This window comes from Phyllobates terribilis, unplaced genomic scaffold (genome assembly GCF_046119375.1).
Source record: "Phyllobates terribilis strain yellow unplaced genomic scaffold, ASM4611937v1 Scaffold_7__3_contigs__length_470593459, whole genome shotgun sequence".
In the NCBI taxonomy this organism is placed as follows: Eukaryota; Metazoa; Chordata; class Amphibia; order Anura; family Dendrobatidae; genus Phyllobates; species Phyllobates terribilis.
In genome coordinates this window covers 77,153,912-77,172,314 of record NW_027362767.1, presented here as the reverse complement: position 1 = coordinate 77,172,314, position 18,403 = coordinate 77,153,912, and the positions used below count along the sequence as shown (strand labels likewise).

Genomic DNA, 18,403 nt, shown 5'->3' with positions numbered 1-18,403 from the left:
GACGTCATAGTCATGTGACGTCAGGTCCTTCAGTGTACCGCGATCTGCCGGCAGCCAGGACGGAGCGAATGAAAACTGCGGGGGCCATCAGAAGGTAAGTATAGATTTATTTTTTTATTTTTAAACATTCTTTATGGTCACAGTATATAAATCCATGCCGGTTGCATGGATTTATATAGTGTGACCAAGTTGACAATCCCTTTCCAAGTGATGCTAAAATCGCTTGGAAAGCGCTTGTCAACCCGCATGCGGAAATGCAAGTAAAGAACACTTCACATCCGCATGTACCTGGCAGGAAAAACGCATATACAATCCGCATGTACAATCCGCATGCGTTTTTTCTGCCAGGTAGATACAGAAAAGCTCAGGAAAAATCCGGAACATTTCTGCATGGTGGGCACATAGCCTAAAAGTGGCATGATCTACCATGATCTCCACCACCAGCAGTATTCAGAAAGGAGCCACTATATGTGTTTCTATGGTCTTACCACAAGAGGTAGACTCCTTTTTTAGGAAGTATTTTTGACAAGATTTTGGAGGAGTCTGTGGTAATTTTTGCCCATTCATCCAGAAGAGCATTTGCGAGGTCAGACACTAATGTTGGAGGAGAGGGCTGAATTCGTAATCTTGATTGGATAGGGCTGAGGTCCGGGGTCTGTGCGGCCAGTCAAGTGTTTCTACAAATACTCCCATAACATGTCTTCATGGACATTGCTTTGTGCATTGGGCAAAGTCATGGAGAGCTAAAAAAAGAGCCTTTCCCAAATTATTCCTACAAAGTTGGAAGCTACAATTGTCCAACATGTTTTGTGTGCTGAAGCATGAAGATTTCCTTTCCCTGGAAATAAGGGCCCAAGGCCGACCCTGAAAAACAAGCCCATAGCATTATCCCTACTCCACCAAACTTTACAGCTGGGACAATGCATTCAGGTGGGTAATGTTCTCCTGGCATCACCCAACTCGTCCATCATACACCAGATACAGATGTGTGATCAGACACTTCACAAACGATTTCTCCACTAACCCCTCCACCCGACACTAGGAATTGTGCTTGGAGATGTAAGGAAGCATGCAGCTGCTCAACCATGGAAACTCATATCATGAAGCTCCCAGAGGAGGTCTGGACTCTGCAGTTATGGAGTCAGTAGAGCGTTTGTGACTTTTCTGCCCTCTGCTCCTCAGCACTCGGCCCCCCTGCTCTGTAACGTTACGGGGTCTCCACTTTGTGGCTGAGTTGCGGTTCCTTCCACTTCTCAATAATATTACTCACAGGTAATGAGGGAAGGTTTAGGAGATAAGAAATGTCATGAATATACTTGTTACCCCGGTGGCTCCTATTACAGGACCGCGCTGGTATCATTGAGCTTTGTACCACCGGACGATCTATCACATGTTAGTAAAAGCAGACAGCACGGTGGGGGTCCAGATGTTATACGTGGGGGGCCAGGTGTTATACACCGGAGGAGAGGGGCCAGACGCTATATACCGGAGGTGAGGGGTCGTATTTTATACATGGGAGGCTGGATGTTAATCCACTGATTAAGAGGCGCCAATACTTTTCTCTTTAAAGTATATTTATATACACACACACACATTTATATCACACAGAGTGTAATAAATATACCGACATTCCATGGTCCATTCATCACGAAACATAAACAGCACAAAAGAATCACAACAAAGAATTATGAATGATAAATGTGGGAAAATTCCCATGGTCATTTAATGCGTACCCTCCACCATGATCCAGATGGCCTCTGACGTTGCCTTAAGTCCGTCATTTTCAGCTTCACACCAGTACTTTCCAGCATCTGGACGCTCAACGTTTTTTAAGCTGCAAGTGCATTTATAGATCCATGTTAATTGTCCTCCACATACAGAATAATGCAGATCAGAAACAACATCTCAGTATATAAAATATCAACATAGGATTCAGCCGCCCAGCGTTTTCACTGCTATTTTCATGGCTTGGCGTGCGGAGATAATTTTTCTTTGTAAACTAATGACATTTGAATGCTCATATGAGATGCAGGAAGCTGCGCATCACTGTATAAAAGACGCTCAATAGGATAGAACGTATCACTGTGCGGAGGCTCAATGTATCGCTCGATGGACAATCCCGGTGTATTATGCTTTATTGTACTAAATATTTATCTGCAGAGATTCTGCGCCTTACATATGGCCAGTTCTATATCCAGCTCCCGCCTGTTGGATGACCGGTCAATAGACCAAAATCTGTTCAAATGTTTTAGCCAAAAAAAGCATTATCAATGTCATACAACATTTCTGAGTGCTAGAACTTATAATCAGTCAATAGCCAAAAGTGATGACTGTGGTAACTTGCTGACAACATTGAATCCATTCTAGGAGTTCTTTTTTACATTACCACCCTGCTTGGATTTGTACAATTTAAGTATTTCTGCACTTAAAGAATTTGGCAATACTTAGGAGAGTATCACTGTCTTTTCATATGAAGGTACCCATGTACACAGACACATCCGTGGTGGGCCAAATTAATTTCGGCATCAAGAGTGGAAATGTACAAATGTTAATCTGTTGCATTTATTTGTTATAAGTAAGGCATCTCTACTAATGGGAATCTGTCAGCATGTTTTTGTTATGGAATCTGAATGCATGATGATGTAGAGGCAGAGAGCCTGATTCCAGGGATGTGTCACTTACTAGGCTGCTTGGTGCAGTTTTGATAGAATCCCTGTTTTCTCTGCTGTAGATGTAGCAGTGCTCAGAATACTGCGCTATGTATAACCCCGCCCACATCCCTGATTGGCTGTTTCCTGTGTACACTGTCAACAAGCTGCCAATCAGTGGTGGGGGCGGGCTTAGACAGATTAGCTGGACTACCTGACACCTATTCCTGCAGTGATAATCTCCTGCTGATAAAACACTGATTATATTGAAACTACTGCAAGCTGCTCATTAAGTGACACATCCCTGGAATCAGGCTCTCTTTCCCTATATTATATTGCACTGGGATTACATAGCAAAAACCTGCTGACAGATTCCCTTTAATGTCTGAAATAAACAGATAGATATCACAAGTTGCTGATCTAAGCAAGAAAAAAAGCGGATTATAGAGCGGTATTCCCCCACCTGACTCTAGCAATCAGTCATAATCCATGGGGAAAGTCAGCGCAAGTGTTTTAATGGTTTGACTTTTTTTTTTTCTTTTTTTTTTAATGGGGCACTGGTAGATAATGCTGTAAAATGACACCCAAGCGTTACCTACAGCTTTGCTGGTCTTTGTGGACAAGACTGCAGCGGTTATATCCCATCTACAATATTTGGCCTCTGCGAGCTTCTACCATCAAAATTCTGTATTACCCACGAGACCAGTGATTGGCTGATGTAGATGGGATGTCACCATTGCAGCCCTTTAAACAAAAGACTTCTGAGGAGCAACGTAGAGAAAGTGGTGGAGCATGCAAGTAATACTTAGTTTGTTATTTGAAAGCATTATCGATCCATGACCATTAAAATAAAATAAATAAATAAAAAGGACGGTCTCTTTAATCCCCCTGCAGTGTAATAATAGGTAAAATTAAAAATGGCATGATGCCCTTTAAAACCAATTGGATGTGTACGTAGACCAGGTCCTAAAGCATGAAAGATGTTCTTTTGTAGCCACTTTCTGCTCCAGCTTGTAGATGGAGGTCCTGAATGAAGAACCCCCCTCTTAATGCAAGAATTCCCTTATAGGGTAGTTAAAGTGAGTTGTTTACCCTTTGACAGACTGTTACCATGCATGTAGCGACTGTTACATTGATGTTCTCCCATTGCAGCTTTTTTTTTTCCTAAAATTTAATTATTTTAAAATAAATCTAAAACTTCGAATCTTTCATTCTAAATCTCTGTATGGACAAGGCTGCAAGTAAAACCTGTAGTTACCCCCCCCCCCATCTACACTGAACTGAAAAGACAATATTTAGACATTGGACGGCCTTGCTTAACCTGATATATGCTCTCCTTAAAGAATAATCTTAGTTTTAATTTTTATTTAATAAATCAATAGTACATATGAAAACTTTGTAATATATCTTATCAGAGAAATCTGCTTCTTTCTCTGCCAGGACTGATCATTCATTTTTAAAATTCTCAATTCTGGGTTTTATCTGTATTCAGTGAAGAGAGATTGTTACATTACTGAGATAGGAGATGACAGTTGGTGCTGATAAGATTCTATGTTGAGGGGAGGGGAAAGTAAGAGTGAGGAGCTCTGCATCTAGCTCCTCCCATCTTCATAGAGTCTTATCAGTACCAACTGTCATCTCCTATCTCAGTAATGTAACAACAATTGAGAATTTTAAAAATGATCGATCAGTCCGGGGGGGAGAAAGAAGCTTATTTTTCCTATAAGATATATTACAAAGTTACTTACTTTCATCTGAACTATTGATTTAGGAAATAAAAATTCTAACGATGTTTACTTTTTAAACCATTGAAAATGTGATTAAATAGTTGTTGCCATGTATAAAATATTCACTCTCAGACCTTTAATAGAAGTTACATAGATTTAACAAATTCCATTGCACCATGTCTACAGGTTTCCCGTAAAAAAAGGAAATTAGAATATATTATTGTGCCCAGTCACTTACATTATTCTAGGAATTAATAGCTGTATGTGACCAGGGTTGGTCAGGATTCTTGGGTCTCTACTATCATACAAATCATACATATTACCCTTATATAGCCCCCAAGAAAAAGCTTCCATGGAGATCAAAGGCTGCACACGGTATAATCGATCTCTGCAATATTTCCATCTATTCTAAGAATACCCTGTGTTGTGCGTGCCATGTGGGGCAGCTGCATATTCATCCTGGTACTACGGGTAAGGCAGTGCCTATATAAGGAGACATTTGTATCATCTGCTCTTGTCTGTTAATATTAAGCAGGCCATTATTTCCATCAGCCGGGGCCAGATACCGCACCTGAGGAAGCTGATCCAATGGTCTTCAATCACAGGGATGTACATTTGGTCGGCACTCTGCACGGCGATGCCATCCTTCAGCCACTGGATCTCTGGCAGCTCCATGCCCAATAAACTGCAGTTCAGCTTGGCTTCATGTCCTTGAGAAACCGTTAGGTTGTACCCACGACCTATAAACTGCAGTCCAGAGGAATTTCCTGAATAGATGAGAACAAAGCAGGATAAATTAGGCAAACATCTAGATCTTGTTGGCATCTTTCCATATAGGATAAAAAAATCCTCCTTAAAGGGAATCTATCAGCAGGTTATTGATACCTAGTTTGAGAGCTGCATAATAGTAGGGCAAGTGAGCCTGATTCCAGTGATGTGTCACTTACTAGGCTGTGTGCTGTAGATTCAATAAAATCAGTGCTTTATCAGCAGGAGATTATCATTACAGGACTAGGTCTCACTTGCACAGGAGTCCAGCTAATCTGTGTAACCCCGCCCCCACCACTGATTGGCAGCTTGCTATATATGTACACAGAAAGCTGCTAATCAGTGGTGTGGGCAGCGTTCCGAGATCTGCAGCAGAGAAAACAGAGATTCTATCAAAACTGCATTAAGCAGCCCAATAAGTAACACATCGCTGGAATCAGGGTCTATTGCAGTATATTAGGTTATCGGATTACATTGCAAAAACCTGTTGACAGATTCCCTTTAAGACAATCCTTTTAAACATTGCTTATCATAGATCATTATACATTAAATCCAATTTACTACATAAAAATTTGCCTACTAAGGTCATGTAACAAAACAGTGTCATTAATTCCTTCACTGTGGTCCCTGAAATTAAAGTTCCTTATACAGTATAGGTTCTTTTAATAGATTATCTGGTCTTTGGGAACAAGTCTGCAGTCACTATGTGAATCCTCACAGTGCACGTGCTGCTCGCTATGAGGATTAGCCAGCGCCGGGATGAGGCAGTCATGTGACCGCAAGTATGCTATTTGCACATTTACAGCCACATTCCGACTAGACGTGTCTGACCTCACTCAATACACTTGACTGTGCATGCCTAGTTGGCATGTGACCACATCTGTGGAAAACGAATATTGTGATCACATACCCGCCAGCACCTGGATCCAGCACTGGGGAATCCTCTGTGCATGCTGGCTGACTACATTCTTGTACCCCTAGGCTAGACAACCCGTTTAAAGTTGTATGTCAATATATGCCACCATGATTTGTAGTCAATCATGCATGCACTCTGCCTCCTCATTCACCATTTCTAGGGGTGAAATCACAGCAGAGATTTTGAATGCGTGCATTCATGACTGGTCGCTCCATTCAACTCCCCCCAATCGCACACTTGCACCCAAGGGAGAACCAAGGACACAATCCCCTTTTCTGGCTCACAATGGGAATCCTAGCGGTGGGACAAAATTATTACTTATCCATAGGTTAGAATTTATGGAAACTAGAATATCCTATTAACACTGGACTATACAGGAGAAGTTGCCGAAAGTAAAATACTCTAATATCACCATCTGCATTGCCACTTTCCTAAGGTTGCCAAGTAGGCAGTTACCTAATATCCCCCTTGCAGGTCAGCATATACAATCACCTGGCATTAATAATAGCAGCATTTTGCACAGATCTACTTTCAGATCTTCAGAAAAAAAACTATTAAACTGTTTGAAATATTGAACTTTTAATCTTATTTTAAATAGTACTTTGTAATTTTACATGTAAATGAGAACGGAGAATCCAGGCTCAGTCAGTAATTATTTGCATGTTGATCTGCGTATTACAGTCTTCCCCCTCTATGTTCTCTACAAGACTGTCATTACTGGGGTGGGGTGGGGGGGAGATGTAGGAGGTGGGATACAGAGGATTCCGTTAGTCACTGTATATTTTTGGATTATCATTTCTGTCACAGCTCTTAATGATGTCACCCATACAAAGTAACATCAAAAGACGTCACCAAGACAAACAGGAGAGATTGGGATAAAAAAAAGAAGCAAAAAGCAATTATCAGGCGTAAGATATCTGACAATGTTCTTACATGCAGGGAAGTGTTGTTTCTGAGGACTAAAAGATATATATATAGATATATATATATCTATATCTATCTATATATATATATATACACACATACACACACACACTAACACATATATACACACACATACTGTATGTATAAATATTTCAAAGAATGTTTCTCTTGTGTCTAGTTTTGGAAACATTATATTCAGCCATTTCCCACTTTTTTAAATTATTTATTTTACTCACTTGTATAGTGCCATTAATTCCACAGCGCTTTACTGACATTATCATCCCTGTCCCCATTGGGGCTCACAATTTGCAGTCTTTATCATCAGTATCTCAATTCGTTTTGCCAATTTTTACAGCAGACTTCATCCTTTGCAAAGAAAGTAGTGAAATACACATCACGTCAGTGACAAAATCAGCTTGCAAAACATGCAGATTTTTCCTGCAGATTTGGGGCAAATTTGGGGCAAAAATGCAAAATTTTTTTTTCGATACTTGTGAGTGCACCCTTTTATTGCAACAATACAGTTTGCCTGTATAATACATTTTGCAGCCAACCTGCAATACCTTGTAATAAACAGTAAAAGAGGAAAATATACAAATTCTCAATCCCAGCTCCCCACAAGAAAAATATAATCTGCTGAATGTCATCAACTGCATTTCACAATTGCCCTCCGGATCCATCTGCCAAGTTCCCTGCAGTCACTTCCATGTTGATCATTCATACTAAATTCCACTCCTGCGCACTTAAAGATTCACCGCCTGCAGTCACAATGAGAGCAGCATCCAGTCTGTGGGCTGAACAACCTGCCTTCATGTTCAAAAACATTTTTCAGGTTTTGCTCAGGGTTAAATTATTCTCTTCCACAAACACATGAGCCCTGCTAACTCAATATAGTGTATTAGTCTCATGCAGGCTTGGACTGGCCCACAGGAGAACAGGAGAATCCTCTGGTGGGCCCATGTGCAAGAGTGGACACCACCCTTTTATATGAACAGTACTTGGCACTGTATACTGAATCACTATGTACAGATAAAGGCAGCATCTTATTCATTGAACAATCTACCCAGTTCATTGTTATATAAATTTGTGATTGAGGATAAAGTCACATTTGCAAGTAGCTGAAAAGTGGGGCCCTGGAGTTGGTTACTGGTGGGCCCTTGGCACCTCGGACCCACATTGGTCTCATGTAGTAATTAAAAAACTGATTGTAAACACTATTGCTTATGGTCCTCTTCACCCACTGGATATTGTCTCTTTGTGCTGATTTTGAATTAAGGTACACCTCTCCACGGCCACGGCCGTAACTGCACATCAAGGCACACTACATTTTAAAAATTGTACTTTTGTGATGGCGTGTGATCCAATGCCATCAGTCACAGACACCATTAGCTTTAAAAGGGTGTGATCAAAATTAGTAGACTCTTCTTTTTTATTACAGAAACAGAGACACTTTTGCTATCACATTTCAAAACAAGAAGTGGCACTCATCAACGTTTAAAGGGGTTGTCCGGCATTAGGCTACAAGTCTGCAGTCACTTTATGTGACTGCAGACTTGTGAATTCTCACATCGCACACACTGAACGGTGTGAGGATTCTCCGGCGCTGGGAGCAGGCGAGCACGCAACCGAAAGTATATAATTTGCATACTTTCAGCCACATTACGACTAGACTGTGTCTGGCCTCGCTCAATACATTTGCATTGAGGGAGGGCATGCCCATTTAGTCGGCATGTGACCACATGTATGCAAATCACATATTTATGGTCATGTGCTCGCCGCTGGCACCAGAGAATACTCTGAGAGAGCAGTGCGTGTGATGTGAGGATTCACAAGTCTGCAGTCACACAGAGTGACTGCAGACTTGTAGCCTAATGCCGGACATCCCTTTTAAGTGTTTTATTCTCAAAACATTTGGCATGCAATCAAAAATCAGCAGTACAGGAGGTACAAAAAGATGGCCATTTTTTTCACCTCATGTCCCACTGAACTCTTTTTTTTTTTTTTGCATGCCAAATATTGAGAGATTAAAGCACCGAAATGTTGGTGAGCGCCACTTCTTGATATCAGTATTTTTCACACTTCAAAAGTAGACAGATTCCAAATATCACATATCAAAGAAAGAAGTGGCACTCACCAACCTGTCAGTGCTTTATTCACTAAACATTCGGCATGCAATTAAAAAGTTCAGCAGAACTACTACTTTTGGGTTTGAACTGCAATACCAGACAGTTCCTGGACAGAAAGATGCTGTTGCAGCCATATGACACTTTCATGAAACTGCCATTTTTAAGTTTCCCAATAAGGTTGTACCTCTGGTGTACTACTCGTATACTACCAAATTAGCTTGTGATAGTATGAGAAAGCAAACCAATAAATAGACAATTCCTGCCTACTATATTTTCTCTTGTACTAGTTTTGCCATTTTCGGGACAGTGTGGTCTGCACATTGCAGATGGGTGCAGGAGCTGCTTACTATCTGTAACATCAGTAAAATAGAGGAGACGGGTACATGCTATGATGGTGTGCACTTGTGTATTGAAAGTATGATTATCTGAATAAGACTAGGGAGATTTTTTTTTTTTTTTTTTTTTAAAAAAAGCTTTTTTACTTACATTTTTGCAACCATGTTTCATCAAAAATTTTGCACTGTTGGTTTTACAGGCTCTTTGTGTCCCTGTACATTCATCTTTGATGTGGTCTGTGGTCATAAATCAGCTGAGAAGAGCTCAGAAAAAGACTGATAAAAGAATTAGAAACTCTCCCACTGGATTGTCAGAATGAGCTCATTGACAGATTCTTGGTTAACCTATCCTACAGTCAGCAATAGATAGGCTATAGAAGGCAACAATGCAAAATTTTTAATGAAACCCAAATACAAATATGATTTTGTATTCAATAGGGGGCGTATGTGCAGTACCCGGCTGTGGCCACTATTCCGTCGATGTAGCTGTGCAACTTTGTAACTGAGCAGTTCTGGCCACTGCCGACACCGGGATAGGTCAACAATGTCTGATCGGTGGGGGGGGGGGGGGGGGGCACACCCAACATCTTAGGATAGGTCTCAATGGTTAAACTCCTGGACAACCTCTAAGTAAAATTATTTCTCCAAATACATGAATTTAAGTAAAAATAAAAATGTCCCTCTCTTGGGTTCTGATTTATAAAATGACTAGATTTGAAATATACTCATGTACTTTAGATCTGCTAAAGTAGTTGCAGAATGAAGACCTCGTGCAGATCACAAACAAAAAAATGTTGCCTGATACAATGAACACGTCCATGAACACTTAGGCTATGTTCACACATTGAGTTTTTTCTGTAGACAAAACCTGCTCTCTTGCCAGTAAAGAAGCTACTTACAAAAAGCAGGTTTTGTTGCGTTTTTTTTGGCTGCGTCTTTATTGTCTTTTGTGCATGTTGATAAAGTGTAGTGCCCCCCAAAAAAGAAGATTCAACTTCCTAAAGTTTTTGCACCAAAAACGCAGTAAAACCGGATACCAGTGTTTTTGCACTTCCCCATTGCTTTCTATGGGTGAAAAATGCTGCAAAAATGCTGAAAAAAGAAGTGACATGTTGCAGTTTGCAAAAACACAGCAGTTTTCCAAATCAGTCAGGAAAAAAAAAAAATCTGTGTGCATGAGATTTCTGAAGTCTCATAGACTTTGCTGGTACTGTAAAACGCAGCTTAAAATTTGCATTAAAAAACGCAGCAAAAATGCAACATGTGAACATAGCCTTACAGTAAGCGATCCATAGCTTCATACTGATATCCCTGGTGCTAATGTTGCTTTTAGTGATACCTTGTGCAGCCGAGAAATTGTTTTCTCATGTTGGCAAGTACAGACCTGTTACTTGGCACAATGTACCAAATCTAAGTGTGACGAATGTACAATACAAAGGAGCTACAGGAAAATAGCAAAGTAATTAAGGCTAGACACATCGTTATCATAATGCTGACAGCCATTGCTAAGGAATAGTGAATCTGAGGTTCTGTCAGCACTACATGGACACTTCTCCAAGGAGAGGTTTAATGGCATTTTCCATACATTATACACATCCTGCAGTATCATCACATAATACATTATAGGAACCAAATTACTGACAGATTACTGGATTGCCCAATCTAAATAATCATGTAAATATACAGTATAATGAATGCCTAATAGTCAAAAATATTTTTTATTTATTTTATTAATAATAATATTTTTATTTATATATCGCCAACATATTCCACAGCGCTTTACAATTCAGACAATACCATCGGGGCTCACAATCTTCATTCCCTGTCAGCATGTTTTTGGAGAGTGGGAGGAAACCGGAGAACCCGGGGGAAACCCACGCAAACTCCTTGCAGATGTTGTTCTTGGTGGGATTTTGACCCCAGGACCCCAGCGCTGCAAAGCTGTAGTGCTAACCACTGAGCCACCATGTGCTAACCACTGAGCCACCGTGCTCACTTTTATAGCTCCATTACAGCGCTTCACAGACATTATCATATAATTATATGGACTAACCAACTATTTATGGACATGCAGGGAAACTGTATTATCACGTGGCCCCCACCGAAGTGAATGGATGTACTTGTAGAATGTAAGCCCACAAGGGCAGGGTCCTCTTCCCTGTGTACCAGTCTGTCATTGTTAGTTACTGTAAGTGATATCTGTATTTTGTATGTTACCCCTTCTTATGTACAGCGCCATGGAATCAATGGCGCTATATAAATAAATATCAATAATAGTAATAATAATAATAAGTCTGCTAGTGTGGGCACTACACTTACAATTCTAGCTCTGGGGGTCGATTCATCCCTTGCCATATAACTCGGGTCATATGACTTATTCTGATGTCCATTTTTCTGATGGATGAACCCAAATATCATTTTTTTTGGTCTAAGCCATGGATCAAACTCACCCATTTAAAATCAGTAGGTTTGTGAAAAATAAAACAGACAGGACACGGATGTTGTGTGCGGTAAATTTTTACAGTTTTAAAATAAATAGGAGAAGCTTGGAAAAAATTTTTTTATGTACATTAGGGCTCATTCAGACTGATTTTTCCATGTACGAGAAGAACGGACCGATAATTCTGATCAGAGTGTTGCCCGAGCGTTATTTGATTTTCTCGCACGTGAAGAAATTTAGAAAAACAAATAATTCCTCCATTCTGACGGTCTTTGAAAATTGGACTGCACTTGGATGCAATCCAAGTGCAGTCATTTTTTTATTCACAGGGCCATTGACTTGCATTGTCGATTTTTAACTCCAAATCGGACATGTCTCCCCGATTTTCCCCAGAAAAAATAAAAATAAAAAAATAGATATGTGAATGGCCCCATAAGCTATCACAGGTACGAGTGCTATCCGTATAAACCACAGATAACACTTGTACGCAAAAATCGGACATCTGAATGACTCCTTAGAAAAACGGGTGCCGTACTGATGTTAAAGGACACACGGCTCAATAATGGATCAAAATTGGATCCAGCACACTGACGAAAAACAATCTGTTCATTTGCTTTACATTTGCAATGGCAACAAACAAAACGGACGTCTGAATGAGTGGGAACGCTTTCTTTCACAGTCTTATAACTACGTGAATAGCACAAAGTCGGTTTAGGATTTCTGTATCCTCCCGTGTCAGGAGGACAAGTCAGTACACCGCCGCTTCCAGCATCTCCCATTTAATGAACGCATTACTATTCTCAGTGCAATCCCGCACATTCACCGCATCTCCCCAGATTATTAAACTCAGTATTTCTCCTCGGTTTCTCTCTCTGACACGTTTAGCACATTTTTCTTTAACATGTTCATTTACTAAAGTGCCACATTACCTTGTAAATGACATAATCACTGTTTTGTGCGGTATTTACTATGTAGGAGCTGCACAAACACGTGACGGAGCGAAAGTTCTTAACATTTCAGGGGAGTCTGATGAAGACCACTCCAGTCTATGAATGTGAGGTCCTCCCTAACAAGAGCCGAAAGGAGATTATCTTGCAGGGCTACAATCGCAAAGTTGTTGTTTTTTTGTTTTAGAAAGTAGTTTTTGAGGAGGATCCGCTCCAAAAACCACCTTAAAAATCAGAGGAGCTTGTAAGACTCCTCCTATTCATTTCATGTTAGTCCACTTTACTGCTTATATTCTCTTTTTCCCACCTAGCAGTTTGCAAAACCTGAAGAGCAAAAAAGAAAGCTAAAAAAACTGAAGTGCATGTCCTCATGTAATTCAATACAAGTTTCACACATTAAGTCAAAAGACACAACACTTCAAAAACTCTTTAAAGGCCATGTTCATGTAACACGGGTACTTTAGATGCAGCGACACAGAAACACAGAGCAGCCAATACGGGGTTAATAAACAGGGGAGGTTTATAATAACATGGTCAATCTCCACGCCGGGAATAACAGGGGAAGATATGGGGGAAAACACGGAAAGTGGCAGGTAAAAGTCTTTAACTGACAGTTCACAGTTTAACTAGATATAGCAGAGTCGAACCGGTTGTAAACGACAGTTTTTACACTTAGCTGACTCTTTTCCTCCCCCAAGGCAGTTGCCAGCTGATGCCGGTGTTGATTTCTTCAGGTGTCCCCACCCAAACAATGCTCCGTCTTCTGGCGGCAGCGGGCGGTCTCCGGTTTTACCCGCTGAGCCCCTAGTCCATAACACGGCACCTCATGTGCCCAGCTCCACCGACCCTGCATCTCTTCTCTAGCCGGCTTGACTCCTCCGGTCCACTGCACTCGGCTCTTGCTCCTAGTCCTGGAGCCAGGAGCCTGGACCCTCTCACGCTGCTCTACTGAGCAGGACCCAGCCCCGCTTTCCCGCGCAAACGTCCTCGTCTCTCCCTCTCTCTACCCACGCTACCAGTCTCCCAATCACCTGACCTCCCAGCTCTCACTCTGGACACACCCCCAGCTTCCCAGTCACCTGACTCCTGTGCTCGCAGTCTGTCTTCCCCCTGCAACCAGAGGCACAGCCCCGGCAGTTCTGGATCCCTTGCAGGGGCGGACACATACTGTAGTGGGCCCCTGTGCAAGAATTTTTTGGGGGCCCCCCCTGCCCCCCTGCCCCCCCCCGTGCATCTCTGATTCCCTCCACTCCTAGTTAATTAATTGTATTTAAAAAAAATAAGCTTGTTATACTTACCCCCAGGGCCGGCTCCAGGTTTTTGTGGGCCCTGGGCGACAGAGTTTCAGTGGCCCCTTTAACACATACCACGATTCATGATGCACAGATACCGCAGAGAAATATTATATTATAATATATATATATATATATATATATATATATTTATTACAAGGCCAAGGATTTCACTTCTTACATTACATGAGCGATATCTATTGTAAATTCTACAATAGCTCAGAAACCGGCAAATCCTCACAGCGCACAGTGCAGACCGACAGTAGAGTCCTCCATACAGTATTATGGGCACCATATAATGCTCCATACAGGATACTGACCCCCTTATAATGCTCCATACAGGATACTGGTCCCCATATAATGCTCCATACAGGATACTGTCCCCCAAATAACGCTCCATACAGAATACTGACCCCCATATAACACTCCATACAGAATATTGGCCCGCATGTAACGCTCCATGCAGGCTGTTCCCCCCTTATAATGCTCCATGCAGGATGACACCCCCCTTTTAATGCCCTATGCAGGATGTCACCTCTACCCCCCATAAAATGCCCCATGCAGGATGTCACCTCTCCCCCCCCCATATAATGCCCCTTGCAGGATGTCACTTCCCCCCTTTTCAATGCCCCATGCAGTATGTCAGACCACCCCCTCCCTTATAATGCCCCATGAAGGTCACACACCCACCCTCCTTATAATGCTCCATGCAGGATGTCAATTTCCCCCTCCCCCTCTTATAATGCCCCATGCAGGATGGCACACCCCCTCCCTTATAATGCCCCATGCAGGATGTCACCCCCCCCTTATAATGCCCCATGCAGGATGTCACACCCCCCCTCCCTTATAATGCCCCATGCAGGATGTCACTTCCCCCCTTCCCCTCTTATAATGCCCCATGCAGGATGTCACACCCCCTCCCTTATAATGCCCCATGCAGGACGTCACTTCCCCCTTCCCCTCTTATAATGCCCCATGCAGTATGTCACCCCCCCCAATATAATGCCCCATGCAGGATGTCACACCCCCTCCCTTATAATGCCCCATGCAGGATGTCACTTCCCCCCTTCCCCTCTTATAATGCCCCATGCAGTGTCACCCCCCCATATAATGCCCCATGCAGGATGTCACCCCCCCCCATATAATGCACCACGCAGGATGTCACCCCCCCCTCACCTTATAATTAATGCCCCATGCAGGATGTCACACACACCCCCACCATATAATGCCCCATGCCCCCATACATGAAAAAAATTAATAAATCCAATACTCACCTCACTTCTTACCTGCTGCTGGCGCTGCTCTTGACTCTAGCGTCGCCCGCATCTTCCCGCTCTGCACTGTGACAGGTCAGGAGAGAGCGCGCGCGGTGTAAAGACGTCACCGCGCCCTCTGACCTGAGACGTCACAGTCAGAGGACGCGGAAGACGCTGCGGAGGCACGGGGAGGGGTAAGTATTGTGCCGGCGCCGTCAGATGACCGGAGATGTCCCTGTGCTCAGCCTGGGGCCGGGGGCCCACGCTGAGCGCAGGGACATCTCCGGTCATGTGACGGCGGGGGGTCCTGCGGGGGGGGGCCCCCATGAGGAGACGCACAAGAGGGGGGACCCCAATGGTTAATTAAATGATAGCTTACTCTTACTGGAATACCCCTTTAAAATCAGCGTCCAAACATTGTTGGTTCCTTCAAAAGTAAGGGGCACTTTTTGTAGAGACTCTCTCTCCTTTGGCTTTTTCATGGGGACTACACAGAATTAACTGGAAAATGGATTTTCTAGACCAGACAACCCCTTCAATTTACCAAACAAATATGTATAAGGTGCATGTATGGCACATCAGAAAAAATCAGCAGTCAGCCGTACAAAAAGTGACAAAGTTAGTCAATTTTTTTTTTTATAAGATTTTCTCGACTGCTCCGATACTCAGAGGTCTGGCAGCGCATGTCAGGCTCCTCAGATATGTAAAGTCAATGTAAATTCTTAATACAAGGGGGAATTTAACCTGTCTCAAGGCGACAAGCAGAAAATCTACATTTAGAATTCCCTTTATTCACTATAAATGGCATAGATAATTTTGCATTGCATTCTAATTTAGTGAGAAGCACTTGTACTTCTTAGACATGAAGGTGTGCTGCATTGTATCCAGTCTGTTTGCTGAATATTCTACAATCTACAAAGTGTCAGTGTTTGCAGAATGTATCTGCTTCATGCGCACAGGATTGTCTCTAGACCACACTTGTCAAACTCTGGCCCGCAGGGTGAGTACATTTGGCCCGCTCCCTCCGCTATTATTCTCCCTCTGTGACTGACGTCATTACAACGCGTGCCGAGCAGTGCAGAGGATCAGAAGATGCGCTGCAGAGACCAGAGCAGCGGGGGAACAAGTAGAGGGGAGTATTTTTTTTTTTTTTTTTTTATGTGGTTCCCATTATACAGTATGGAGGACTATGTGGGGCCCATTATTCTGTATGGAGGACTATGTGGGGCCCATTATTCTGTATGGAGGACTATGTGAGGCCCATTATTCTGTATGGAGGACTATGTGGGGCCATTATTCTGTATGGAGGACTATGTGGGGCCATTATTCTGTATGGAAGGACTATGTGGTGCCCATTATACAGTATGGAAGGCTATGTGGGGCCATTATACTGTATGGAGGACTATGTGGGGCCCATTATTCTGTATGGAGGACTATGTGGGGCCATTATTCTGTATGGAAGGACTATGTGGTGCCCATTATACAGTATGGAAGGCTATGTGGGGCCATTATACTGTATGGAGGACTATGTGGGGCCCATTATTCTGTATGGAGGACTATGTGAGGCCCATTATTCTGTATGGAGGACTATGTGGGGCCATTATTCTGTATGGAGGACTATGTGGGGCCATTATTCTGTATGGAAGGACTATGTGGTACCCATTATACAGTATGGAAGGCTATGTGGGGCCATTATACTGTATGGAGGACTATGTGGGGCCCATTATTCTGTATGGAGGACTATGTGGGGCCATTATTCTGTATGGAAGGACTATGTGGTGCCCATTATACTGTATGGAAGGCTATGTGGGGCCATTATATTGTATGGAGGACTATGTGGGGCCCATTATTCTGTATGGAGGACTATGTGGGGCCCATTATTTTGTATGGAGGACTATGTGGGGCCCATTATTCTGTATGGAGGACTATGTGGGGACCATTATAATGTATGGAGGACTATGTGATGCCCATTATACAGTATGGAGGACTATGTGGGGCCATTATACTGTACGCAGGACTATGTGGGGCCATTATACAGTATGGAGGACTATTTGGGGCCCATTATACTGTATGGAGGGCTACGTAGGACCCATTATACTGTATGGAGGGCTACGTAGGGTCATTATTCTGTATGGAGGACTATGCGGGGCCCATTCTGTATGGAGGACTATGCGGGGCCCATTGTTCTGTATGGAGGACTATGCGGGGCCCATTATTCTGTATGGAGGACTATGTGTGGCCCATTATTCTGTATGGAGGACTATGTGGGCTCATTATACTGTATGGAGCATTATGTGAGGCCCATTATTCTGTATGCAGGACTATGTGGGCCCATTATTCTGTATGGAGGGCTATGTGGGGCCTATTATTCTGTATGGAGGGCTATGTGGGGCCCATTGTTCTGTATGGAGGACTATGCGGGGCCCATTATTCAGTATGGAGGACTATGCGGGGCCCATTATTCTGTATGGAGGACTATGTGTGGCCCATTATTCTGTATGGAGGACTATGTGGGCCCATTATACTGTATGGAGCATTATGTGAGGCCCATTATTCTGTATGCAGGACTATGTGGGCCCATTATTCTGTATGGAGGACTATGTGGGGGCCATTATACTGTATAGAGGACTATGCGGGGCCCATTGTTCTGTATGGAGGACTATGCGGGGCCCATTATTCTATATGGAGGACTATGTGGGGCCCATTATTCTGTATGGAGGACTATGTGTGGCCCATTATTCTGTATGGAGGACTATGTGGGCCCATTATACTGTATGGAGCATTATGTGAGGCCCATTATTCTGTATGCAGGACTATGTGGGCCCATTATTCTGTATGGAGGGCTATGTGGGCCCATTATACTGTATGGAGCATTATGTGAGGCCCATTATTCTGTATGCAGGACTATGTGGGCCCATTATTCTGTATGGAGGGCTATGTGGGGCCCATTATTCTGTATGGAGGACTATGCGGGGCCCATTGTTCTGTATGGAGGACTATGCGGGGCCCATTATTCTGTATGGA

At 42.8% G+C, this 18,403-nt stretch overlaps 1 protein-coding gene across 1 annotated transcript in view; it reads right to left on the bottom strand.

The window, feature by feature from the left end:
* Nucleotides 1-18,403, bottom strand: part of TYRO3 (TYRO3 protein tyrosine kinase) — a 200,594-nt gene that overhangs the window by 139,812 nt on the left and 42,379 nt on the right. The window contains exons 2-3 of the mRNA XM_073638814.1: nt 4,947-5,142; nt 1,734-1,834 (exon numbers count right to left, since the gene is read on the bottom strand). Of these exons, the coding sequence (XP_073494915.1) occupies nt 1,734-1,834; nt 4,947-5,142 (297 nt within the window). The remainder of the gene's footprint in view (nt 1-1,733; nt 1,835-4,946; nt 5,143-18,403) is intronic.